The sequence below is a fragment of the Semicossyphus pulcher genome, unplaced genomic scaffold (assembly GCF_022749685.1).
Source record: "Semicossyphus pulcher isolate SPU_LCO1_2020_fin unplaced genomic scaffold, fSemPul1.0.p SCAF_9, whole genome shotgun sequence".
Classification (NCBI taxonomy): Eukaryota; Metazoa; Chordata; class Actinopteri; order Labriformes; family Labridae; genus Semicossyphus; species Semicossyphus pulcher.
Window position 1 is genome coordinate 6476732 of NW_027211770.1, and position 26567 is coordinate 6503298.

The 26567-nt window shown below is 40.8% G+C and overlaps 1 protein-coding gene across 1 annotated transcript in view; it reads right to left on the reverse strand.

Moving 5' to 3' along the window:
* Positions 1 to 26567, reverse strand: part of zfpm2a (zinc finger protein, FOG family member 2a) — a 114288-nt gene that overhangs the window by 53803 nt on the left and 33918 nt on the right. The window contains exons 3-4 of the mRNA XM_069656208.1: positions 21332 to 21433; positions 5999 to 6123 (exon numbers count right to left, since the gene is read on the reverse strand). Of these exons, the coding sequence (XP_069512309.1) occupies positions 5999 to 6123; positions 21332 to 21433 (227 nt within the window). The remainder of the gene's footprint in view (positions 1 to 5998; positions 6124 to 21331; positions 21434 to 26567) is intronic.

Consider the following 26567-nt stretch of genomic DNA (forward strand, 5'->3'; position numbering starts at 1 on the left):
AGAAAAATCCGCCACCACTTGTTAAAGTTTAGGGGTAGCTAACAATAAACATATTGGAGGGAGAGGGTGGGCAAAAGGGGTGAGATAAATGGCTTGAGTGATGGGCTGAATAATTTCTGGAGCAGTTTTTGGTCGCACAAGCCCATATTCCTACCCTTGTACTAAATTACACAATAATCACACTCCATCAGTTGACAGCCTCTGCCTCTCTCTCTGTCCCAGGTGAAAATTAGGACAGTATCTTGACATTTTGCTCTTCTGTAGTCTACAAGCTAAAGCTCTATGTTCACAGCAAAAAGCAACTCACATTCTGTACACGCACAAGAAGGCGCTTGCACATGCCCTCCCACACAAACACTGACACTACTGTATAACCCGAAACACACTGAAATGTACTTTCAAATATGCAAACATAGTGTGCACGTGCAAGCACAGGGGCATTTAATGGTTTTGTTCTCATGTGCATTTAGCAAAAATGTGACTCTGTCCCTTCTCTCAGTGCGAGACTTACACCCTTAATTAAAGGTTCATTTTGTATCTTTAACAATTTCACATTAAATAATAAGAAAAAAAGGTTCCTCATACTTCATGTTTTGTTCTCTCTTGTTTCCCTACAGAGCCTTGGATTGGCGAAATATGACACAGTATTATTAGATAAAACATAGTATTATTATTATTACTGACTTATGATTCAGGATGATATTGTAATACAGTGTTAAGACTAAATTGGTTATTATATTTAGTTAGGGCCTTCTGACTTCATTATGCACTTATAACCTTCCAAATTACGTTTATATCAGGACCCTTGTATAAAAAATTAATTTGATCATAAAACTATGATCACAGTAAATAGAGCTATTGTACAACAAGTTTGTAAAGTTAGAAGACAAGATGCTAAATGCACACGTGGATTTTAATCTGGAATTGAGGAAGTCATGTGCATTACAATTACAACGTCATTTACACAAAAAGGCCCTCAAAACACATAAAGAATTGTATTGAAACCAGACTCATTACAGTGCACCTTGGCTAAGCCCCAGTAATTAGCGTTGGTGAAGCATTGTACAAGAGGCGGCAACACCCTCATCAACACACATTTACAACAGAGCTCTAAATCTGCTGCTCATTAATAGCTTGCCTCCCAATCAATTATTAACACCTACAATGGAAGCAAGGCACACCAGGGCCAGGCCTCTCACTCCAGGCAAACTGTGGGCCACCCTCTTTTTCCTATTCTGTCCGGCATAGGTAATTACTGCTTTTTAAGACACCTGCTACTCAATAGCTTCGACCCAGACTGTTAATTTAGCCCCTCGATTGCAGACATTTATGTCTAAGTGTCACTATTAATTTACGTTAATTTGGAGTGTGAGGAAGCCGGGCAGAGGCGTTGTCGGCAGCCGGCTGAATGTGCTCGTCGCTCACCTGCGCCGTGGCTACGGCTGTAATTGGAGTCTAATGGTCTGATTGATCAGTGAGAGAAGTGAGGGATGAGACGGCGCTCTGGCAGCTCCATCAGTCAGACAGAGAGGAGAGAGGACAGAGGAGAGGAGGAGTAAGAGGAACAGAGAATAGGATGACAACAGCAGCATGACGCTAACTCTTGTGTGTTTATTCTTTATGGATATTTTCCTCACTTGTTTTTTCTCTTGCTGTCTGTTACTTGCTTTAACTAGAGATCAACTAAAGACCAGAGTCTCTCTAGTTAATCTAGTTCAGAGCCTTGTATTCCTGAGACTGCTTTGCTCCCTTCATTAGCTGTGTTTTGTTCTTTTTCCTACATGAACAAATGTGTTACAACTAGCTTTGTACTTTGACAAAAATGTATTAGATCGTATGTGATGTAAAAGTGATATAGAATGTATAAAAATACCACAGACAGGCCAGGCATATGAGCTGTCTAATACAGAGCAATGTGATTGTGTTAACAGGCCTGCAACAGCAATAACTATAACTCCAGTCCCTCATGCCGAGCTGAGCGCCTGGGGTCTACAGACCTGCCAAGGCCGACCCATCAGCTGTGAAATCTGCTTTCCTCTTTGATAAACGGTAGAGATGTGACCCTATCTCTGTCCTGCAGATGCCCAGATTTCCTGTCATGCTTTCCCCCCTGTTTTTCCTGCTTCCTCTCTCCTGCTCTCTCTTTTTCTCTCTTTTCATTCTTTCTTTTTTGAGCTTTATACTCTTTTCTTTCCAGGCCTGCACGGACAACTGGATGTAATGCTCCACTCGTCGTTCTTTCTTAGCAGCATCCATCACTGTAGTCGGCAACTGAGGCCTGTTGTCCACTAGCAGCCAGCCAACGTCAGATTCTTTGCCAAAGTACATATAGCGAGGCAAGCTCCAGCTTTTGCCTACATTTGCTTCCTATGAGAACCAGTAACCCTCCCTACCTCCCATCTTCCCCACCACTCCATCAGGACTGCTCCCCAGTGACCAGCAAGACCTTACATGCTCTCCTCTGTAATGGCTCTGTATGTACCAAAGTGCTGCTCCATATCAGTTTAACGCAAAAGCCTCTTAAATTAACTGTATTTTCATTATTTGCTGTAAGCCAATTTAAGGTGTCCCTACACTTTAGTCCCTCTCTGGGCGTGATGCCAAGGATTGCGAAACAGACCAACCCAGCTTGACCTCTAAAAAGTCTTTTCTTAAATGACATGTCCGAATGAAGGGATAATATATGTTTGATTTCAAAGGGGGCCTATCAATATCTCACCAGTGGGTCATGTGTTTCAAGCATGAGAGAGGTGTCCCTCCTGCCATAGAACTGGCTGCCTTTGGGTAATTCATTCACCTCTATGGTTTTAAAAAAAAACTGGAGAGTAAAAGGAGATTTAATAGTCTGTGGAGGTCACACATCATAAGAGTGACTGAGAGTGCCTCCTAGCTAAGGTAGAGCCCATGAAGCAATGAGCCTTTATTTCTACCTCAAACGCTTTCCACTGCCTTCTAACCCTGCTCTGCAGCAACGGCAGCCCTGACAAAAAAAAAAAAAAAAACTAGACAGGCTTTTCTTTTTTATTCTTTTTTCTCTCACACTAAAATTTCTTATTTAAACTTTCCCCAGTTTCCCTTCCCAGGTGAGGCATGTGGGTTTGTTCCTGGCCTGATGTTTTAGTGTTAGAAGATTTGCACAGCTCCCTTGCCTCCCACTGAAACAACTGAGTCCCTAATATGGTGCTGCAACTAAATGCAACAGCATATTAGGGATGTTGCCAACAGATGCATGTTTAACTACGCAATAGCATAGATAACCAGTGGTTTGATTTTTAAAAAGAAGAAATAAAACTATGCCTCTGTAAATGATCTGATTTCTTAGTGTATTCATTCTTTATTTTGTATTGAATTTCTGCCTATTTCAGCCTCTAAAAAACAAAGAAACAAAGAAAAAAGTTACACCGAACTGAAAGGAAGGCTCAATAAAACAAAACTTGCCAGTTGAGTTGACCTAGCCTTTAATGAGAGATGGTGAGAAGCTGCTAACAGCCAGTACCCTATTTGAAAGATGAAACTAAGTAGGGGGGGGGCAAGCAGCAAAGCATTAAAAGGGGCCCCAGGAGAATAGACACACACAAGATCCTTAAAGGCAATATGCCGAAGCTTTCTCCACTGCTTTTAATTGCGAGGGAGGTTTGGCATATTCTGTAACCCCTCCACAGCCTGTTTCAGGTGATGACCAGCACCTGCTCACTTACAACAAAAAAAAAGAAGAAAAAAAAAAGAGAAAACCCGAGAAGGTTCTGGAAAGCGGCAATAAATTCCTCAGAGGGCAGTTAGTTAAGAACTTTTCACTGTTGCCAAGAGTAACAATCAATTTATGAATGTAGTTCAGTTTGTAGTGTAATGATTTTGTAAAGTTTGTATCTACTTAAAGCACTCAAGCAACAAACCATTCTGAAACAAACGTTTTATATGACATCACAGCATAAGGTTCATTTTAGGGACAGTTGAAGGTTGGTTTTGGATCGCTTTCAGAAGAATTCATGCAGAGATTGCAGGAGAAATATAGGGAGTGTGTTACTTTGTAAGGCAACTTGAGGTGTTGCTCTGTCAAATCTATTCCGCCCAAGGATAACTGGCTTTACCCTGAGAGAAGCCGTATTTCATGGCTATAATACGGCCTGAGTTATTTAAAGCCACTGATGACTTCTAAACCACAAGGAGAGCTTAGAAAACAGTCGAAACTGCTCTGAAAATGATTTAATGCAGTTTGGAAACATGGGGAAGGCCAAACAATCCGCGTGGACTTTTCCTTATGTTTTTAAACAGGGATACTCTGAGCTTGGTTACAATTTTAATACGAATTTCTTAATTAATCTGAGGCAGAATGTAATCAAACCCATGGAGGAATTGCCACTTTACCAGAGCAGCAGGTCAGCACGAACCTCTTCTGGGATCTTTTGAAACAAGAGATATAAAGTGGCTGTGTGCTTCCAACATCCTAAATAATGGATAGTGACTTCATTCAACTGAAGCCGGATTGAGCTCAAATCAACCAAATATGCAGATTAAATGTTAAAAATGGAAGCAAGTCTTCTGTTTGGGGGCCAGTTTGATCCCTGAAGATTCACCTCAGTATGTTTGGATGTAATGGGAATTGACATTAAAATGGTTATGATATAGGACCTGCATCATTTGTCCATGGTTGCTATAGGCAGAGTCTGAACAAATAAAGTGATTCGGATGCAGTTTCCCTTCAGTCCAAACAACAAACTTTATAATGAGACATTTTTAATTCCAATTTTTGAGTTCATAGGCAGTGAGAAACGTGTTCGGGTGTTTTATGTCCTATTTGACCGTAGCATGACTTGCTTTATCTTTTTATTCATCATGTTTACTCCAACAATGGACAGTCTGACCTCCAAATTTCAGAAAAAACACAGAAGAGCATCCAGAGGAAAATCACAGCACTTGTCCATTATTTTTACAGCTTCTAAAGTGCCTTATCTTAGCTTTTATACATGTTGCATCGACTAAAGGACTGTCTGGCTTATAACTGTCTTCAGCTAAATTTGGACAAGACCAACATTGTAATCATTGTCCTGCAACAGACTCTTAATAAGGTACTGCTAAACCTGATATTCTTACAATGCACTACTTCAGTCTTGTTTTACTGAAAAACATTGCAAAGATTAAAAAATGCTTAGTTTTAAAGGCACTATACACGCCTTCGGGTGCGGCTGTGGCTCAGTGGTAGAGTCAGTCATCTCTCAATTGGAAGGTTGGGGGTTCGATCCCTGACTGCCACAGTCACATGTCACACGTGTCCTTGGGCTAGACAATGAACCCCAAATTTCTCCGAAGGTATGGCCATTGGGTATGAATGTGCATAGATACTGATTGGAGATTGGCACTTAGGCCTTTGCCGTCAGTGTGTGAATGTGAGTGTGAATGGGTGAATGTGACATGTAGTGTAAAAGTGCTCTGAGTGGTCGGAAGAAAAAGAAAAGAAAAGCACTATAAGTACAGTCCATTGACTAAGATAAGGTCTTGTCTTGGTTATTGCAATGCTTTTTTTCACCTCTTTCATTTAATTTTTGCATCTTGTGAATTATTAAGCCGAAAGCCTTAAAACTCCGACTAAGAGACGGGATCACATTTAGCTTCTTTACACTAGCAGCCAAATTTTTTCAGGATTGATCTTAAAAATGTTACGGAAAATGGTTAAAGCATTGCATGCACCTAGCTACATTTAATGAACATATGAACCTAACCAAAGATCCTGTAGCAGAGGTCTCCTAGCATAAGGTCAGGGGTGATTGCCTGATTTTTGTTAACACCCTAAAGCTCTGGAGCAGTTTGCTAGAAAAGAGTTGTTTAAGTTACTTACTGTCTCTCATTTTCTTCATTTTAATTTTTCTTTCTTGGTTTTTAAGCCTGTTGCATTTAATTCATAATTCATTTTGGATTACGTTTCACAATTTTGGTTGGTTAGTATTAAGTGGTACCTAAAATCCAAATTATTACACCATACTTGACTAAAACAAGGACATACCAGTGCAGTGCTGTCAGTGCTCATCTCGATCTTCCCCTCGAAGGGTCCCCATGTTGTCCCCACAGGGAGCTGCTGCCGGCTGTGGATCCGACGCTCGCCCTCTTTGAGGAACGCATCCAGCTCTCCTAAAAAACACCAGAACCCAAAGCTGTCAGCTCTCTAGAGCACACAAGTTCAGAATCAAATCAAAGTGATGTGCATTCATTGTACTTTCCCCTCAAACCTACATGTGTGATTACATTATTGCCTCAGAGCAGGCAACAATGCAGTGAAGGTTAAAGCCGAGCAGCTTCAAATGGATAAGCAAATCAAGCAAGCATCCATCTGATGGTGTTCCTCAGGCACATGGTGCGCTAACCTTATGTGAAAGGTGTCTTGTGTGAGATAATCTCTGTGAGACAGTGCAGGCTCTGGCTTGTGCGAGCAGTTAGTGGCAGGCCTATTTCTGTTGTTCCAGGAAGGCTGGGCCCTCGTTAGTGCTGTGCAGAACTCCAGTTAATTAACACTGAAACTGGATAGCACTGTAAGAACCACTTACAAGAAACCACGGTGCTCACCTCCCTTACACCCCCCACTATCTTATCTCTTAGTTTTAGTGTACTTTTTCCTGATGGTGATTAATCAAATAGTTATGATAAGCCATGTAGCAGGCCATGACATCGTTTACTGAAGAGGATGTTTCCCTGTGTGTGCGCAGCTCTCAACTGTACATTTCAAAATGATTGCCTTGACAACCCTAAGGAGTCTTGTTAGGGGAACTTTGATGATTCAGATATCTGTAGCTACAAGTTATTTCCTATTCCATAAACTTGCTAGAAACAGGATGTTCCATAAATGCATATGAAGAACACTTTTATAAGGACTGAGTCTTGTTTAGCCTTTTTTACATGTTACTGTTTGATCATTTGACTTATTCATGGGAGATAAAAGATCTTGCTCAGCTGGTAATTATCACCATTGTTCTAGCATGCTCCAACTGAAGGTCTGACCTTTGAGCAGAAAAAAACCCTCCCATCTATATATATCAAAATGTAATATTATTCAAACAGACTTCATCAGAGATGTTCACATCATGTATTTTAACCTCAGTAAGTTCATGCATTGGGCTAATAGGTACTCAGGGCATTCAGCCCATGCTGGTCTGAAGAGGTTGCTGAACTTTCTGATATACTTATGATATACTTACTGATATACTTACTATACTTATGTGGTATAATGACCTATTGAATCTGCATGTACCTGCAGCAGCTGCTGTGTCTGTCGTACTGGTTTGGAAACGTGAGCTAATGTCTTTGCATGTATAAACATGATCAAACTTCAGGCTGTTGTTATTACCTGCTACACATGACGTCTTGGTGATCATACAGTTATCATTGGTGGTCACACCAGTAACATTGACAACCTGAATGTAACCACTTGATAGCCCAAATCTTTGTTAAAGCTAGAAGCTAAATATCTGTACCATAAGAAAATGGTAAGAAAGTCGGTTTAATCTTAAGAGAAAACACAGTTTTGGAACAGGCCTGAAAATAAGATAATCAGGACAGCGTTATTTCATTCTTTCTTTCACTCTGCCTCCCCTCCTGAGTTCCAGCTTCTGCATGCTGTCTTTGTGGAGCAGCAGTGGAAGGTGGGTAAGCTCATTACAGAGAAATAATTAAACATTGGTGCACAGCTGGTCGTCATCACTGAGAGCAACAGCCACCGCTTGATGCATTCTGTTTGTCCTCAGATAAGACCCACGGCCTTTAACCGCTTGGATGCAAGTTCCTGTTTAGCCCCGCTTGACAAACAGCTACAGCCATCCCGAGCCAACGATTCTGATTTCTTTCCTGTACCCTTTCTTTCTTTTTTTGGGTGGGATGCATGGCATAAAAAGGGGGTAATGGGTAATGTAGGTGCAAAAAGGGTTGTGGTAAGGGGAGTATGATTTAATCCGTGCCGTTTGCAGTCCACCATGTTTAGGTGCCAGTTGTGTGCATCTCACACCAAATGTTGCCTGAGGACCTTGGCTCACAGATGGCTTGTCACATCTGTTGCAGATACTAGCGCAAGATCTCCACAAAAACAACCGTGGATGAATAATTAGTTGTCTTTATGCACAGTCTGTACGTTTTCAATGAGCATTTTCAAGTTTAGTAACATCCCAACAATAAACGGACAGATGTGATCTGTTTTCAACAGGATTTGTGACATTTTTAGTAATTTTTTTCTCTTTTTTTTGGAGATAATTTAGATTTTTACAAGCTCCAATATCTCAACTCTGTTAATTACACATCACAAACATTTCTTTTCTTAAAAAATGATGAAAAGCTTACAAAGACTGTTAAGAAATTTAAGAAACCCAGTCTCTCTTCAATGTTACTATCAATATTTTTAAATGCCACACACTTCACAAAGTTCACGATCCCGCATGCTTAAAAGCTGTATCCTCTTCTTCAAATCCAAACCAACCCATCTCCGCCACCTTCACCCTTTACACCCACCAACACCCCCTCAACCACCACCTACCCCCACCCCTCCCTCGATAAGATCATCATCTGTCACTAGACTCGAGGGTCTGTTCCTGCGCTCCACAGATCCTTGGCAGACCAATAAATGTCTCTTTGTGTGGAGAGATCCTCCCAAGATAGCAACCAAAAATGCTCCATGCTGGCAACTGTTTGTTTTTTTAATGTGTGTCCTGTCATCCGTTTTTGTTAAGGTGCAGAGTTACGGGAAAGTCATCTCTCTCTTCAATGGCACAAGACATGAGTTTCTCAGTGGCATGGTGCCAGCTTGGTAAGAAACTAATGTGTCCCATTGACAGACAGACAGCCTAAAAGAGGTGAACTCCCACTTTTCTACTGATATAAGTAGATAGTTTAACACTTTTCAACATTCAAAATGTTCCTTTTATTTCCCATTCAGATTGGGAAAATCCTCTTATTCCCATCGACTGTACATGGTGTAGAATCCAGGTCTCTAAAGTAAAGCCAATGGCGATTTGCCTCAAACCTGCATTCTTTCTAACGGCCAGCAGAGGTCAATTCCAAGTTTCACAAAGTTTGATGGCACAGAATGCATGCTTTGTTTAAAGTTTGGCTGGACTACAAGACAATATTGGGAGTGGGCTCTTTATAATTTATTCTGGTAAGTTAATTTTTTTCTAATCCTGTTTTTTTCAGCATTGCTAAAAGCTTAATAATTAGCTGATCATCTTGGCATTTGCTAGCACCTCGCTGCTCTCAAGCTCCAGTCACTACAGGCTTCACCAAAAATACATAAAAAGATGGCGACAACCAAAGTGCCAAACAATGCTCTAAAATAGTAGTCCACAAACTAAGGGCTGATGTCATGGTGGCTTAGTCCACGTCTTATATACAGTCTTTTCTTATTCCATACTGTCTTCATTGAAAGTATATGATGTTTACAATTTTATATATAAAGTCCATGTTTGTTATGACTGCACCCAAAAATATAACGTTTGGTATCAGTTTGTCATACTGTATATGTATCTTTAAGAACATGGAACCAGGAGTTCATAAAGATGTTTTTTTGCTTTGAATAAATGATAAAGTTCATTTTTATTGAAACACTAAACTTTTAATTAAATGCCATATTCAAGACTTCAACTTCTCTCTCTTAACTGTTTGAAATGCAGTGATAGATTCAGATCTCTCTGTGAATGTTTCTATTAATGCACATGAAAGGTAAGCCTAATGTAATTTCTGGCCTGGAGTAAGGTCTTTGCTAATGGTCAAAGATGACAAATGACATCATCAACTTTCTACTGCAGATGAACATTTGTTAAAGCAATGGATTTGCTGGAGCAATTTCTTTCACAAATTCAATATGTCTAGTTTTTCTTTGTTTTTAACTAGAGAAAAAGCCTGCAGCACAAGAAAATATTACTAACCTAGCTTTTGATTTCATCAACCTTTTTCCCAGTTATCTGGAGTACATTGTGAGGGCGGATGTTATTGGGAAACAAAGAAGGGCAAGAGTACAGACGAGTGGGAAAATACGGCTGAGCATCACACGGCAGATGATCCCCATTGATATCAAGCATTACCTTTGAATCAAAGCAAATAAATGACAGCTGTTGAAAGTTCAATAACCTGTGCATGGCAATTCACAGATGTCTTACTGAATCCCAGTCATCTCCACTGACAGGCAGTGTTATAGAGCCAGCAAATGGGCCATAAATTAATGTACCATGAGAGAGGCATATGGGGTGAAATGGGATGCACTGTATCGGTTCAACAAAAGGTGCCACATCTTTAAAGCAGATATGTGATATGAAATTTTACAGCTGAAGGAGAAATGTCGCAGAGCTTTGATAAGAGAGGGATGAACTTTCCCACCCCCCAACCCAAACCACTATTATCAGGTCCTACTGAGCAAAATACATCATTTATAACCCACAGCCTACACTATTATCTCAAAGATGGGGCTTGTTTTAAAACAGTGGAAGATGGCCAACCCCGGCAGTGCTGTCTCCTCCTTACCCACCTTTTTCATGACCATTGGTCGTGAAAAAAGTTGACCAAGTTGACCATTGATTTGAGAGCAACCACATCAGTTTGAACCATCTGAGGAGGGAGGAGTTTAGGGAAGGGGGGGTGAAGGGGTGAATTAATTGGGCGATTCAACCCTTTAGGTCAGGCTTGTCTTTTAGAGAGTGGAGGACTGGGGGGGAAAGAGTTAAACAAGCCAAAGGGATTAGAGCATTTAAACTGTGACACTTAAATAGGCTGAGAAGGGGGTTTGGGAGGCAGAGATGGGGGTCGTGGGGGTCCCTTGGATGGAGGACACCCACCCCTTTGTTGAAGAAGAACCCAACAAAGCCTGCAAAGTATTGTTTTCAAAGACACAGCTTGAGAAACAGGTGAAAAACAGCAAAATGGCCAGACAAGAAAATTGATATTGGCTACGTCTGAAAAACACAAACGATGTTAGGGCAACTAAAAAGCTAATTTTGAACATGTTTTAAATTAGGCTCAATCATTTGTAGAGAGTTAGATAAGCCGATACTGTTCTAGTCTTTTAAAATTATGGCTACTGCTTGCAGCAAGTTAGCTAAGCTAAGCTTAAAGACTGGAAACAAGCAGGAAAATCTTAGCCATGTCAAGCCCAAAGGTAAGAACCACATTTTTACAAGGTAGACTACAAGCAGACTATTTCTTTGTCCAGAGTAATATGTTGGATTCTCGGCTGGCAATGGCTACAAGCTAGAAATTGTAGTTTTTACAATTTATTTTTTTACATAGATAAAAACTAAATATAAAATAAAAATAAGTGAGCGTTACAGGTGCGTTACAGGTGCTGTTAGATGGATTTTGTTACCTTTAGACAGAGGTTGCCGTTTCCCCCCTGATTCCAGTCTCTGTGTTAAGCTATAGCCAAACTGGCTGCTGACTGTAGCCTTATATTTAATGGGCCGATAGGTGATTTTCTCATCTAACTCTCCATCAAAGAGCAATCACTGTATGTGCAATGAAAAGGACAACCTTATTTGTAGGTCTGCAATAGGACATTGACAAGTCACATGGCCCCCTCCCATCAACCCCGACCTCCACTCAAACCTCTTTTCATGTGCTTACGTAAATGGCACGCAACTTCCTGGAATGGCATGATCCCTTGGCAGTGGAGGTAAACAGTGAATTCTCAGGATAACCCAGATTCTTATTATGCCAACAACCCATTTTAAATTCAAACTTCAGCAATGAAATAATAAAGTATATGAGCGAGTATGGAGCCACACACGCATGAGTGACTACCAAAAAAAAAGGAGACTTGGCCCTGAAGTACATTATGAACTCAGAGACCGTTGTTAGGTGTCATTGAATATTTGAAATATACCAGCTGTCAAGCACGCCATTTTATCAGAAGCCTGGCGAAGTCAGCAGCAGGGCCGCTGACAACAATCTCTGAGACATCCATCTTTAGTGAAGCACTGCAATTTCTATTGATAGCATGTAAAGGGAGACAGCAAAACTTAAAGAATGACTGTCCTCACACAGAGATATCACCGTATCGCCAACAACATCTAGAGGACACACACCACTTCAGCTGGAATCTGATTATTTTAAAGGGTTTCTTAAAATTTCAGAGCCATCAAAAGGACATTACTCCTATTGAGTGTGTCAGGGGGAATGAGCAATTGCTATGTGTGTATAACAACACTAAGACTTGAGCTACAAAAGGTAGTTGCTGTTTTGTCTGTTCAGTCTTGTCATAAATAAAGTGTGAAATGCAGCATGGCATGCAATAGTTATTTAAGAAGGAAATATAGGTGGAGACTGGTTTGAGAAATCCTCATGTGACAGTGCTGTGAAACAAAGTACTTTTGAGGAACACATGAAACATTGCTACCTTGTGTAGTTATTTCAAGATACACTCCTGCATCTCCTACCAAGTCAATTACCAGGCTAAAACTTCCCCTGGGTAACGGGGAATTCTGCTTTTTTCCTGGGTGACCTACTTGTCTTTTGTGAGTAGGTTTTAGCCAGAGCAGTTTGACAGTAAACAGATAAGATGGATTAAGCTTTTTTTTCATCCAGTTTTGATGTGAACAGCGTAAAAGCGGGTTAAATCATTGAGTTTCAGGAGTATTTTTAAATGCCTGGAGATAGTGTGATAAAAGAGCTAAACCTAAGACTTGGGCAGGGAAGGTCAAGGTCGCGGCTTTGGAGGGCAGCTACCAGGCGACAGGGGCCAGCTCTCGTCTCGCTCAGAGCAAGCTGAGCCCGCAGCCGAGCCACCTCTCATCACTCCCAGAAAGGATACACGAAAGGAGTGAAACAAAATCCAGTGAGAGCTCGACGGGTGGCATCAAAGAGCAGTGCACCCTTGCCTTGTGTGGGTGCCTGTGTGTGTGTGTGTAAGTAAGCATGTGTGTGTGGGGGGTTGTTTAGATCCTGCTTACACCGCGTGCATGCATGAATGAGATGGTAGTGTGTGTGTGTGTTCCTTTGTGTCTGTGTGTACACTGTAAAATAACATTCCTCCATGAGCAACTAGCTCCATAATTATGTTTTGATAATTTGTGAGTACTAAAATAAAACAGCAATTAATGTGTTGATGTAAGACAGAAAATAGAAGTATGACGTACATATTAGACAACCTAGTTTACAGAGCAAAGCAACATTAAAACAAAATCACATTTTGAGAACATAATTTGTACAACACCCCCTCACCACCTCCACCAACTCCCTTCTCCGCCTCCTCCAGACCTGATCTGAGGCGTGCTTAACATGCGCATAAGAGCTGACAGCCGTACAATCACGTGATGCAGCTCAGCCAATCCTGAATTCATTTGAATTTTTAAGCCACGCCGTGATGAAGCTACTTGAGCATAAGAAAAGGTAAAGAGGCGACCGAAATAACAAACAAATTAGAATGATACACTGGGTCAAATGCTGCATCTAACATGTTTGTTTATCATGTGTCACATCAGGTTGACATTGAGAGGTTTTTGGTTTGTAACGTTTCTGAGGGGACATATTTAGACACATTTGTGGACGTCTATTCCCCCACTGCTCCTCATGTTGGTGACAGGGGAGAGTAATCCTATACACAGGCTGCTATTGTGAAATGAGAAACTAGCCTCCTTTACTGCGAGAGACCAGATGCACCTCTCCCTCTCTCTCTCTCTCTCTCTGTCCTAATCTGTAAACGACTTAAAGGAGCCTTATCTCCGGGCTCTTCTGCTTCATTTCATGCTTGATTTACTTTAATTTGTCTGATAGGGCACAAGGATTTGGAAATGGCCCATCTTTCGGTGGAAAATGTTCTGATTTTTCTCCGGCATTGTTATGTGGAGGTTTTTGACTTTTCTCTCCCCCTCTCTTACTCCTCCTTCTCTTTCCTCCATCTCCATCACTTTCATACTCTCCCACTTCATCTCCCTCTCTCCTTCCCTCTCCTTTTCTTTCTCCATCATCTCTTTTCCTTTTTCTTCAGAGATGGGTTGGGGTGGGATCTTGCTCCAGTGCAACAGTCTGTTTGAGAGCATTTAGATTCAAGCTAATACAGCAGAAACAAGTTTTCCATGAGGTGTGATTTTGTGATGGGTAACAGCAACACTGGAGTCGTGTTGCCTTTCAGATCCACATTGGGCGCAGAGCAGCCGAGTGCTTCAAACCACAAAGATCTTATGTTTAAGTTAAGAGGCGACTGGCCCTCCAGTTTTGCAAGTGGGTGAGCAGCTGGTGCTGATAAGTTGCTCCACAATAAACGACAGGGACAAGCGACATGTCTACAGATGCCTGGAGTTCTTTTTCTGCTGGCGGAACTCAAGTACTTGCATGGCTGTCTGGCTGCCCCCGTCGACAAGACATTTTCCCACTTCTATTTAGTGACTGAATGACAGTAGAGGCAGTGAGCTATGATTAGAGAAGCCCATATCTTACCTGATCCGAAATAATCTCCACCCCCCCCCCCCCCCCACCACCACCAGTGAGCAAGGCACAGAGGTGGCACAAAAGCCAGTAGGAGTAAGGGAGGATGGGCAGAGCCGTCCTGTGTATACAGTATGTCACATAGTTCCATTGGTCGCCTCTAGTATGGCCACCGAGGTGCAAAGGAAAAATCTAAATTCATCAATTAGAGTCAGGCTGACAAAACCTAATAGTGGCCGTCATAATGAAAGAGCTGAAAAAAAATCTCCCTCACGAGTTGGAGGTCTGCATTCTGTACAATTCCCACACAAACTGAGCTGAAACGTCACAAACCACACCTCCAAACACAATGTGCATAAATATATGGTTTAATACACACACACACACACACGCGCGCGCGTAGCGGAAGAAACGGGGAAACCATTGAAATTCATCTCACAGCCTGAATTTACTTAACTGCGGGTCTGTGCGCGGTGATAAACGGAGTGATGATCCGGCAACACGTCTTTATCCATGCTTTGCTTTAATTAACGGCGGCTTGTTTGTTGAAAAGATGATTAATATGCCAATGAAAATTGCATAATTGAATACCACAACACCCGCACAATCAGGAAGGAACATGCCATTTTTTATTAACTTTTTATTATCATTATTATTACTATTATTTGGTATTTTAATTCACTTGACAAGCGGGCCCCACCCCCCACCACCCCTAAACAGAAAAAAAAGAAGGAGGTGGAATTGGCGTGACCAGCGGGCCAAGCTGGGCCCAGCTGTTCATCACCAATGAGAGGCCTTCACAAGCGGGGACACTGTTATTATATCAATACCTATCAGTGTGAAGTCTGTACATAATTGTGTGGGTGTGTGTGTGTGTGTGTGTGTGTGAAAGAAAGAGTAGGGTTAAGGGAGTAGGGGGATGTGGCTTGGATGGGAATGAATGGATTCCTAAGAAGGACCTCGAACTCAATAAAAACTGTACTTAAACAACCCCAAACAAAAACAAACAATACTTTGCAAATTTGCGCATTAAAAGAACTACAAGCGGAAGGTAAATTAAATATTCAGTAGTTTTATCAAAAGAAAAGGCCAAAAGAAATGAACATTTCCACATACAAGTACGTTTCAGTTGAGCAATTCAGAGTTTACCCAGCCTTATATCCCCCTGCAACGCTTTCATGAGTGTCTCCATGTTAATGTTAAATACACATCAAATATTCAACCAATTACAATGATACCTCTTGTGCGTGTGCACCTACAGCGCCTGGGAGGGTATGCATTGCAGAACAAACATATTCAGAGAGCTAAAGAAAGGCGCAATGGGTGTCAAGTCCCTGGGGGTACAGAAACACCAGCCGCACTTTAAGTCAGCTCCACATTTTGGTCTTGTTAATGTGAAATAGTAATCACAGTGAAAAGATGGCATTGTAAGCAGACACAAATTCAGCTCAAATGTGGACAAAATGGTTGGAAGTGATTTATCTTATTATGGTTCATTCTCAGCTTGCCACATCCCACGTATCCACACAAAACTAGAACTGAATATAGTGACATCTTTCTCAGATGATAAGAACAGTGATTGCATTTTGCCCTTTTTTAGATTATATAACTAACAACCATGAAAAACCTCCATAAAGCCTCTTAGTATAGCGGATCAGTGACTAAATTTGCATCAAGGCGATGCGGCATAGAAGTACAGTGATTTGTCTAATCTCTTGTTGCATATTTCATCATTATAATCACACATTGTGAATCTGTGTAAGTGCGCATTTGTTGTGTGTGTGTGTGTGTGTGTGTGTGTGTGTGTGTGTGTGAGGCAGAGGGGGAAGGTCTTGTTTCTGCACACAGGTGATGCATATAGTATAAAGCCCTTATCAGTAATCTCTTAAGGCATAAATGTATCTGGAAGAAGGCAGGCAGTGTTTACTCTTAAAGCACTTTGATTGCAATTAAATTTTACATCACTCAAGGTCGAGAACTCACAGAGAAGCTGATGATGGACTTTCATCATCAGTATCAGCAATCTCAGTGTCATTCATGTTTTGTGAGACTTGTCTGAGGACTTTGAATAAACCCCTGGAGAAGTGAGATAAAACCCTGCTTTTCTGGGAGAGAATTGCCATGATGCACGTCCAAATTTCTTGATTACAAGACGAAGGGGGAAAAAAATAAAACCTTGAATGAAAGCCTGCGCTGAAAGTTTTCCGTTTGCTGATATAACAGTCAAGTGTGTCTATAAGTCTACTTAAAACGCTTAGGTATCAGTGGAGACAGCTGCGACACCCTCGTCTTATGATTCTGTCGAGACAGTACACTATCAAACCTTTCATACCGTTCCCAAGCTACATTTCCGGTGACAAAAGCTTTGCGAAAGCCTCCTGAAGGATTCATCTATATCCTAATATTTCCAATCCAATTTAACTGGAGCAGACGGAGTGGTCTGAGCACTAGTTTACCAATCTTTGCTTTCCAAGACTCTGTGTGCTGAAGGCTTGAGGGGTTCAATCAATGGCGCTTTGATCTCGGCTGGAACCATAATTATTTAACATTGTTACAAGGATTTCTCTAATCCATCCTACCATTAAATCCCTTTTACACCCTCATCTTCTGCAGCCTAATCTGCATCTGGGTGCTCCGTTTGTCTCTCTCCCTCATTTTAGCTCGCCCCTCCTTCCTTGACGACACCCTGACTTTATAATAAACTTGGGTGCTGAGTTAGAAAATTCCTTGTTTACCGAGTGCAACCTGACTGAACTGTGCTCAAATGGACTGTTCGCTGTGCAAGAATTGAAAAGTTTTTCCGCTGCATTTTCCTGGAGTTTGTTTGCAGTTTGTTTTCAGCTCAGTGTCTGCTACTGAAATGCATTATGAACTGTTGAAACGTTGAAGATGACGCTGTTGAAGATGAACTGAACTCTCAATAAATACCCCATAAACCTGCACCTTTTTTTCATTGTCTCATTTTTTCTTCTTCTCCAGAACGGGAATTGTCTTTTGATAAACAGAAGGAATTTCAATGTTCAGGTGACTGATAGTCAAAAGGTTTAATCCCATCTGTATAAAAATGGGGCCCAATGCCCAATAGGAGCATGTCTGTGTTTCACCATGTGATATAAATAGCAGCAAGAATAACCCCAAACATTTGTAGAGGCACCTGCCACAGTATCGTGGCCATCTGCTCTTCCTATTTTCCAAGCATGACATATGTGCATTAAAACTGAAATGGCTATTGTTGTTTTTTCAGACAGGAAGAAGACGGATCTGCCACGGACCCTTCTGGGTTGGCTGGAGTCAAAAATGAGACACAAGCGTTTTTACATCTGAGTGAAGCTGTGTTTTCAGTGCGTGCATGTTTGATGTCATGAACGGAAGAGGAAAGGGGGGTGGATGAAAATCATAATTTTTTTAGGTGGTGGTGGTGGTGGTGAGTGTGAGGAGTGGGTCTCTTTGCTTGGGCTCCGTCTGTGTCTGACCGTCAGGTAGAGTCTCAGATGGCCACTCCTTTAGCTGACCCATGCCTTGCCCTGGCCGATGCCCAGCTGGCATCAGGTGCTGAGCAAGCTGGGCCACACCAGCCATCAGGGACAGCCAAGAAAAGAGATTTGCGGACAAGGTGATCACTTGGCTTTTGTTACCTCTCCGTCACAATCCTCCTTCTCTATCCCCTCCTTTGCTATGTGCCTTATTTTACGTTTGTTTGGTGCTGTCTGAATATCAGATCCTAATGGCAGTTGTTTTGTATCATGCAAAACCTGTATTGTACAATTATTTACCATCCGAAGTTAAACCGTACAGTTAAATGTGGGATGCAAAGCTGCAGCCACAATGGCTTGAGTCACTCTATGAAAAGTAAGATTTCCAACACTGCTGGTAAGATCTGGTTTAGTTTAGACCAAAATAAAGATTTAAAATGATCAATAATGCTTGAAGGTTTTTTACGCGTACTGTTCTTTGTATTGAAGGGGAACTCAAGCAACTTTATATTGTGCATCAATACAAGAAACAGATTTTGAACTAAATATTTGTCAAGCCTCCAAAACAATAGATTCTATTTTCTATTACGCAACTCAGTTGTATCTCCAGAAAGAGTCTCCCTTCCTGCTAAATGCCTTCTTTCAAACCGCATGCCCCCCAGCTTTCTGATGAAAATTCCTGGCGCCCTTTTGACATCATCAGAGAAATGTTTTTTAAAGCTTTCCCATAGAACAAAAAACCCACAATATTAAGAACTACTGTTTTTACAGGGTGAGTAAACTGAGCTTGGTGTGTAATTATGGTGGCATGTCCCTATTTTATTTTTATTATTCTGTTAATTTCAACTTTGTCTGCTTGGCAATGTCCTGAATCCCTTTCTGCAACTAATTCATATAAGTTAGAGACAGAGATTACTCATGTGTAGGCCATATGTATGTATATTCAGGTCTTTCCAACCAGCATAGTGTTCACTAGTTAAATGTATAGAATCAGCCAAGACAACAAAACTACATCTCCATAATTAAAGGCCCCTTCTCCTGCACCACACATTCATTTCCTTATAGTTTATTTACATTAGGAAATGTATTACTAAATTACACACCAAATCAAATGGAATATTTCACGCTTAAGACTTGTAACAGAATTGACAGTGATCATAATTACCACACTCTTAACACATGCTCGATTTTATGACTTTCAAAAGGGGGTGTAGTTTACAAGCGCAAGCATTTAGATAAGGCTGAGAACAAGTTCATTAGCAGAGTTAGCTAGCTAAGACGTACTATTCCCAATTAGCCTAGAGGAGATCGAGTGTGAGAGAATGAGAGAGACAGAGTCAGATTCCTATCACCGCTAGTCCATGAAAATGAATAGAATAGCATGACACGCTATCTCCCAAATCAGCGGCTGATTGCGAAACATCCGTGACGAGAAATGAACACGAGACACAAGATCAGTGTGCAGATTTGCTTAAGGACATACTTGTGGAGACGAGTGGAGAGAAAGGAAACTCGCTGGGTGTTCCACATCAGAGACCCAGCACTCTGAACAGCAGAGAAGAGGCAGCTATCAGATTAATAGTGAGTCATTCAGTGCGGTTCTCTGCTTTTCCAGACAGAAAGACAATCAGAGAACACGGGCAATCGCGGACAGCACTTGACATGAGTTACTAAAGTGGAGATGAAAAGCTGGGACAAAAAAAGTTCAATTAAAGGATGTAGATTGTAAAGGCTTTTGTTGTTACTCAGCAAAAGGGAAACTGTATGGAGGTGCTTCAATAGAATCACCAAAGCAGGTGGGCATGCTTCGAGTTAGCCCACCTCATTAAAAGGCTTCACTCTCTTTTTATGTAACGGCCATTTCACATCCTATTCAGATGCACACGCGCAGTGATTAAAATTATCTGTTGGTGATCATAATCACACCTGCTTAAACTTAAGCCAAAGAATAACAAAGAACTTTTGAATGCTGAACTATCGGAACATTTACAAAGAGATTAAAGGGTAGACAGTCTCAAACTAAATAAATTTGCTTTTAATCGCTTCGAACAGGAAGTCATGTAATTTCAAATGTTCCTATCTGATTGTCTGATTCCCCTCTTTATTCAAATTATAACATGCCCATCTGACTTTTCCAGCACAATGGGAAAAATTAAAAAGGGAAATGACCTTTCATGGCAGCCATGATGGGGGAGTGAATGGCATTATTATGCGGCTAGATTAATTTCTGCCCACTCTATGCTGCCCATTGAGAAAACAGGGGCACGACTGCCTCAGAGTAAATCACTTACTAATTGGTTGGCATATCATAGAGATGTTGAGAAAGTTACATCGGTGGGAGCAAGTTGATTATGAAGAGGTTTGTATGCTTTCCTTTAAACAACAGGCTTTACTGTAAACAGTACATCTTTAAAAGCGTGTTTTATTTTGAGTTGGATGCAGCCATGTGCTGAGGGCCCTTTTTCAGTTTGTACTACAGGCAAGATTAGGACACAGTGCTGAAGTCCTCAAACTGGATGTCACTTGATAAGTCTGCAGGCTATGGTTTACTAAAACATGAAATGGGCATCCTGTCTCACATCACCTTGTCTGCATTTCAGCCATTCTCACTGTATGCAAGAGATACTCCCATAAAACTCCTCTCCCGCCTCTCTCCACTGCCTGTCCAGCAGTGTGTTTCTGAGCCTCTAATTCTCATTCTGATGGCTAAGTAGAAAGGGTAAGTATAATTACAGTCAGTCATACATCTTGTCATGCTACATCCATCCTTCCTTTTCAAAGCAGTATTTTTAAGCTCAGCATTTTCTCATCCAAAAGGGCCTTTTTCCGCATGTGTTGCCTTCTTTTTGTCATGGCCCCCATAGTTCTGAGCTGACCCCCTCAGCCCTGTCTCCCGACTGATCACAGTGATGGTTTATTACTGTCGTCCCAGCGTTCTTATCTTTAGCCAGCAATGCTCATTTCCTTCCCCAGATTTAAATGCAAATGTGAAATTTAATGATAAATGCATTATCTGATAGGTGTGATAACACTGATTCACTGTCAGTATAAAATACACACCCCGGGGGGCTTTGAGCTAGCAAGCACAACTTGCCCAAATCCACTTTTTTCTCCCTCTCTCTTCCCTCTTTTTTTCCTCTCGTTTCTTCCTTTTTTACATACGCATGTACCTGCAATGAATTCTTGGGGTCATTTGAAGCATTAAAAGGAATCTTATTTTCTGTGTTAAGCAGTGTGAGTGCAGGCTATTGCTGAGCAGTAATTGCCGTGCAACCACCTTGTTAAATGTATTATCCATCCTTTGATAAAGTTACTTTTCCTAAAAAGGCCCAATAAGATTAAAAAAAAGATTGATGTTAACTCATTAAAAAAGCTTCATCAGCAATGCCGAAATCAGAACCTAACCTTAAACATGCATTGCAGTCCAGTCACAATATTGATCAGAGGCTAACAAGTGATATGAAGACTTTTCTTACTTGGACCATCCCATTCATCCGGCCCAGTGGCGGTATGCCTGGTCTTCTCGCCCTGCCCATCCATCTCTGAGTCTCCTGCTTCTTGGTTGACATCTTCCTCTCCTGCAACATAGAATTTTTGTTAACTCTTATAAAGCACACAAAAAACAAAGTGAGCAACATTCAATCTAAATGTATTGCTCAGACTTAACTTAGCTACACTTCATTATGGACTGTGCAGCCCTTCCAAAAGGTAAACTCTTAGTACTTTGGTCATTATCCCATAAAAAATGATGTCGTTTTATAACCATTTCCTGTGTCTCACAATCTGAAGTCGTGTGAGCCAAAGTCATTGTACTCAACAGTGTTTTTGTGTAAATATAGATCTGTATGCACATTTGCTGTGAGCTCAGCAGGTTCAGCTGCATACTTTTATGTAAAAAGGAGTTCCCATGAGTGCTTGCAGGAACAGGAGGAAGCCTCATGGAACAGGAAGGAAAGCAATGTGTGGGAGAGAGCTGGCTATTTATTACTGTTTGATCTATTGTGGAGCGAGCTAGAATGTGTGTTATAGGATGTAGGGCAGATTTACAGTCTCAGAGCTAACACAGACCATGCTAAGGGAGATTTGGGTGTCTAAGGTGTACATGCTTAAAGATCATGTTAAACAGACTGAGCTTCTACATGTGCAGCGGTAACACTGACAGGAAAACTTGAGTTGAGTGCTGTAGATGCACTAACTAAAAAAAATACATGTCTACAGTAAGCACAGTTTTTACACAAAGTTTATAAGCACATAAATCTGCCCCTCAAGTCGTGCCTTTAATAAATCAAATATGGCTGACACAGTGGCGGCACTGTATCTCCTCAAAGTTGGACAAGTAAGAGCAAACCTGCTCGGGGCATGTAGTTTTGGTTGATAGTTTGTGGAGGAACACTTCTCCCAGTTTTGTCACTGTATCGTTTGATCCCTTTGATGTTCTAAACCAAATAATGAACGGTCAAGAACAGGCCTGGAGTATACAATGGATTATTACACTTTATACACTCAACAAGGAAAAAAGAATGGAGGTAATTAAAAGGTTAATATATTTTGATGACCTGGTCAATACATATATATATATATATATATAGATTTGGTTCTAGCAAATATGACAGCACAAACATACAGTATAAGTTGTTGTCATATGGTCGTTTAACACATCTGTATCTTACGCCCCCCCCAGCTTCCAAAAAGCATTTCAGTGTGTGTTCAGTGAGTGTTAGTTATCACATTTCCAGTGACAACTGCCACGGGACACACACTACCTCACTCCAGTGCTGTCCGTCTTCAGTAAGGTTAATCTCTCGATCAAGCACACACACCACGCTTGTTTAGCTTTTTTTTTGGCATGGCTCACATCAAAGAAGGTACCAAACATTGCCAAAAGGATTTCGGTTTTCTGCCTTGCAATATAAGAAAAGATGTAAACAGAAAAAAAGTGATTCTGTAGGTAGGTCTGCTAAAATGATCTACTTATGAGGTCATTATGACCCACTTTTGCTTATGCATGTGTCTGCTTGGGCTGGCAAATTCTCCCCCACTTTTCTGCCTCTCCCAGTATATTATCAGGGAGCCCACTCAACTAAATTCCCCCACCATTTATTGTTGGGCCTGGAGAACCTCTTTAGCATACTAGGCTCGTATTATGATGAGGATAACAAAGGCGTATATCAACAGTTCCTTCCAATGGAGCGGAGTTTAAAAAAGCTGGCAAGATAACATTAAAGGCACTACCTTGATCTCAGGCGAACATGTTAAGCCCTGTAACGAAACGTATTGGAAGTGTTTAATTACAGCCCGGGAAATGAAGCTACAAGATGATTCCTTAATTAAGCAGTGATTAAGGATTTTCTGCCTTCTATCTAACACAGTTTGCAATGCATTTTAAACACAATCACCCAGGCAACCTCACAGGGAACAATGTCACAGGGCTTTGATGAAGTTTCCTGCACAAATGTCACAAGGAAAGAGCTGAGCAGAGGAAGAAGTGCTGGAGCAATATAAAAAAAAAAACTCCTTTTCTTACAGTGTGCTTTAAAAAAAAGAATATGAAGAAGATAGGACCAAATTTTATGGTTTGAAACAATAGATGAATTTTGAAATTTCGTACGTAGAAAGAGATCAACTAAAGAGCTCAGTTTCATGAACAGAGGTCCACTACAACCAGTAGAGCCTTTTTCATCATTCGAATTGAAAACCTCTGATGTCTTTTAAAGACAGACAGATAGATGATCATCATCTACATTATCACTTGGATCTTAATTTACATCTGGCTTATATTCCCTTCCTTGCACAATCAAATAAAGATACTTAAGGAAGGTCTAGAGAAAAAAAGGCTGAACAGAACAGAAGGGATGGGGAGGGCTTGGGAGGCGAGGTGAGGCAGCTTGCTGAGTGCAGGGTTGGCAGGCATGCAAGAGGAGCCAGTGAGCTGTTAAAATCAGCCCTATCGCTGCTCTATCAAAGGACAGCTCTCTAGCCAAATCGCAGTCACACGCAGCGTGCTATGCATTCAGGTCAATAAGCTTATAGGCGATTTACACACACAATTCCTGGAGCAAGGTAGCAACAAAGTCATATTGGCTTTTTGTCTCCCTTTTAGCATTGTCTCTGCTTAGGGAGCCCTTGAAAATGTCAATCTCTCATGAACAACTCCAAGGAACTCAGAACACTCTAATCCTTAAAAGTGAATCTAGAGACAGGTTGCAATTTATGCAAAAATGGATTATAAGTATTTTAAGGTCTTCACTGCACAGCTATATGTGTTAATAAATTCTAGGCTCAATGACTTTGACCTACTGCCACTTTTCTTGCTAGTATTGGTACTTGGCAATGATTTTCAGAATGTAATATAGGGGGAATGCCTGCTATCCCCCCAGCAGTGGTAGTGCTAGTCAGTTGATATTGCATATTTGGTTGTTGATGCAGATTATACTGCAACAGATAAAGTCAATTCCAGAAATAAACCTCTGTCACCAAAGTCAAGCATAGCTGTAAGACTTCTCTACTATCTGAAAAATAGGTTAGAATTGTATGCAGTTCGTGGCAGGCAGAGCACTCCAATGAAGGGAAGCTATTAGTGAAATGCCTTGCCACTGTCTCTTTAAATGCCAATAAATTCCCATCATTACAGAATCTGGCAGTTTTCCTCCCTGTCTGCAGCCTGGGTCTTTATCTCGCTCTGCCTCAGTCTCTGAGCATGTAGATCTGGCCCAGTTAGATTGTCATACTTAACAAACATTAATGATTAATTTCCTCCACTGAGTCAAATGGGGCTAAAGGGATGACTCGATTCATCTTATCGCACCACAAATTAGCATTTCCCCATATTCTCCAGCATCAACTGTGCATTAAAATTCCACATTTACCATTCTGGGCACTGGCAGCTTGTGAGAAAGCGCCAAGGAGATCTTTCTCCTCTGTTGCCGGAGATTCTGATTATTTCTGTGTTACACAAAGAGTGGCATAATTAATTCTGCTACTTTCTGTTTGTTACTGTAGTCTCTGACAGCTGCAAGTCAAATTACTCACCAAGAAGTTATTTGTAGCGTCAAGGTGGGTTTGTTATTTGCTATTTCAAGTCCGACATGTTCAATCCTCAGCTTTTATTCTTACTTCTTCAGTGTCGAAGACAAAAAAATGTTCACATTAAGTTGTGCTTAATGTATCCTAAAATTGAACACTGGAAACAGCATCATGATGAGGTAATTTGAGGTAATAAAAAAACATGGTACACAGAAAGGTGTTTCATATTACAAACATGAGACCAATGAAATTACATGTAAAATTACTGTTAGAGCAAACTAAGGAAGTCATTTGTCTTCAACCACACTTGGAACGCACAAAGGGAACAGCTTGTGGCAACACCCTGTGCTGAACTTCACAGATAGCCAACAATAAAAGAGGGGGTACAACAGCAAGGTGAAATTTCACAATTTCAGTAAAAAAAAGGTGCCACTCAGTGTATATAAAAGAGGTATCTTTCTTACAATTATGGAGCCAGGTGTGTCAATAGAGTATAAATCTTTGCTGTGGAATCAACATGTTTAACAGCAGGCTCTTCACAAGCGAAGCTCCATAAATGTGAAATTGACCTAGCAGAAGTTGTTTGAGGTAAGATTCTGTATAAACACAGAAAAATGTCAAGGTTTTTTCTTTAGATATGTGCATTTCTTTTTCTAACAGAGCCAATAACAGCCAGAGCCCCTCTCATTCCATGTAGCCGATATGAAAACTTCTCTTTGGCCCGACTCTTCTGACACATAAATTCAGTTCACACCATGTATGACATTTAGGTAATGTGTTGAGAGTCACTCTTCTTACATGTATTGTAACATCTGTGCTACATATTTAATTGTAGTTACAAAATGTTTTAGAAATTGATATTATTGATGACTAGTTCCTAACGCTGGGGAATGGTTGCAATATAATTAAGAGGGGAAGTGGAAGTAGTCAGATCCTTTGAACCACAGTGGAAAATTACCCATAATTATGACTTATTAGTAACATTTTATTGTAGAAGTTGGTCTTCATGGCTCAAATTGTATCAACTTATTTGCAGTTGGATTGTTTAATTCATAAAATGCATCATATATAATTTGTTGATAGTATGTTGTGAATCTAAAACCTAAGTGTGCAAAGTAACCAGTAACTTAAGTGGTCTAATAACTAGTAGAGCAAACATCGCAATATTTCCCTCACATATGTAACGGAGTTACAGTTTACAGTACCATACAATTAAAAGTAAAGTGCTGCACAAGTCCGTCAAAATAGTGCTTCAGTACAGTACTGGTTGTTTTCACTACCAAGGAGTTAGCAGGTAACAGAAAGGAACCAGAAGGGAACGATGAAAAAGCATTGCTCTACTTAATTTCAATTAATTCCTTTATTTTCTTATAGTGACTAAGTACACAAGTTTACCTTTAAAGCCTGTATAATAATTTAGTAAATTTGAGGCTTTTCTTGAACTGGTCACTACTCATAGGAGTTCTGCTGAGGACCACAAGCCAACAGTATTTGAAACCACTAATTTGGATAATACAGCTAGGGATTTGAAGGAAAGAGGTAATTGTCTCTTTATGTCTGAACAAAGCAGTGCAGACACCGTTTAGCATCAGTGTGTTTTTACGTTTATGTTGCAGATATATGGCATCATATACACTACATATAAGCACCTGAACCAATTGAGAGCAGGTTATGGAGTCAACCATTGCC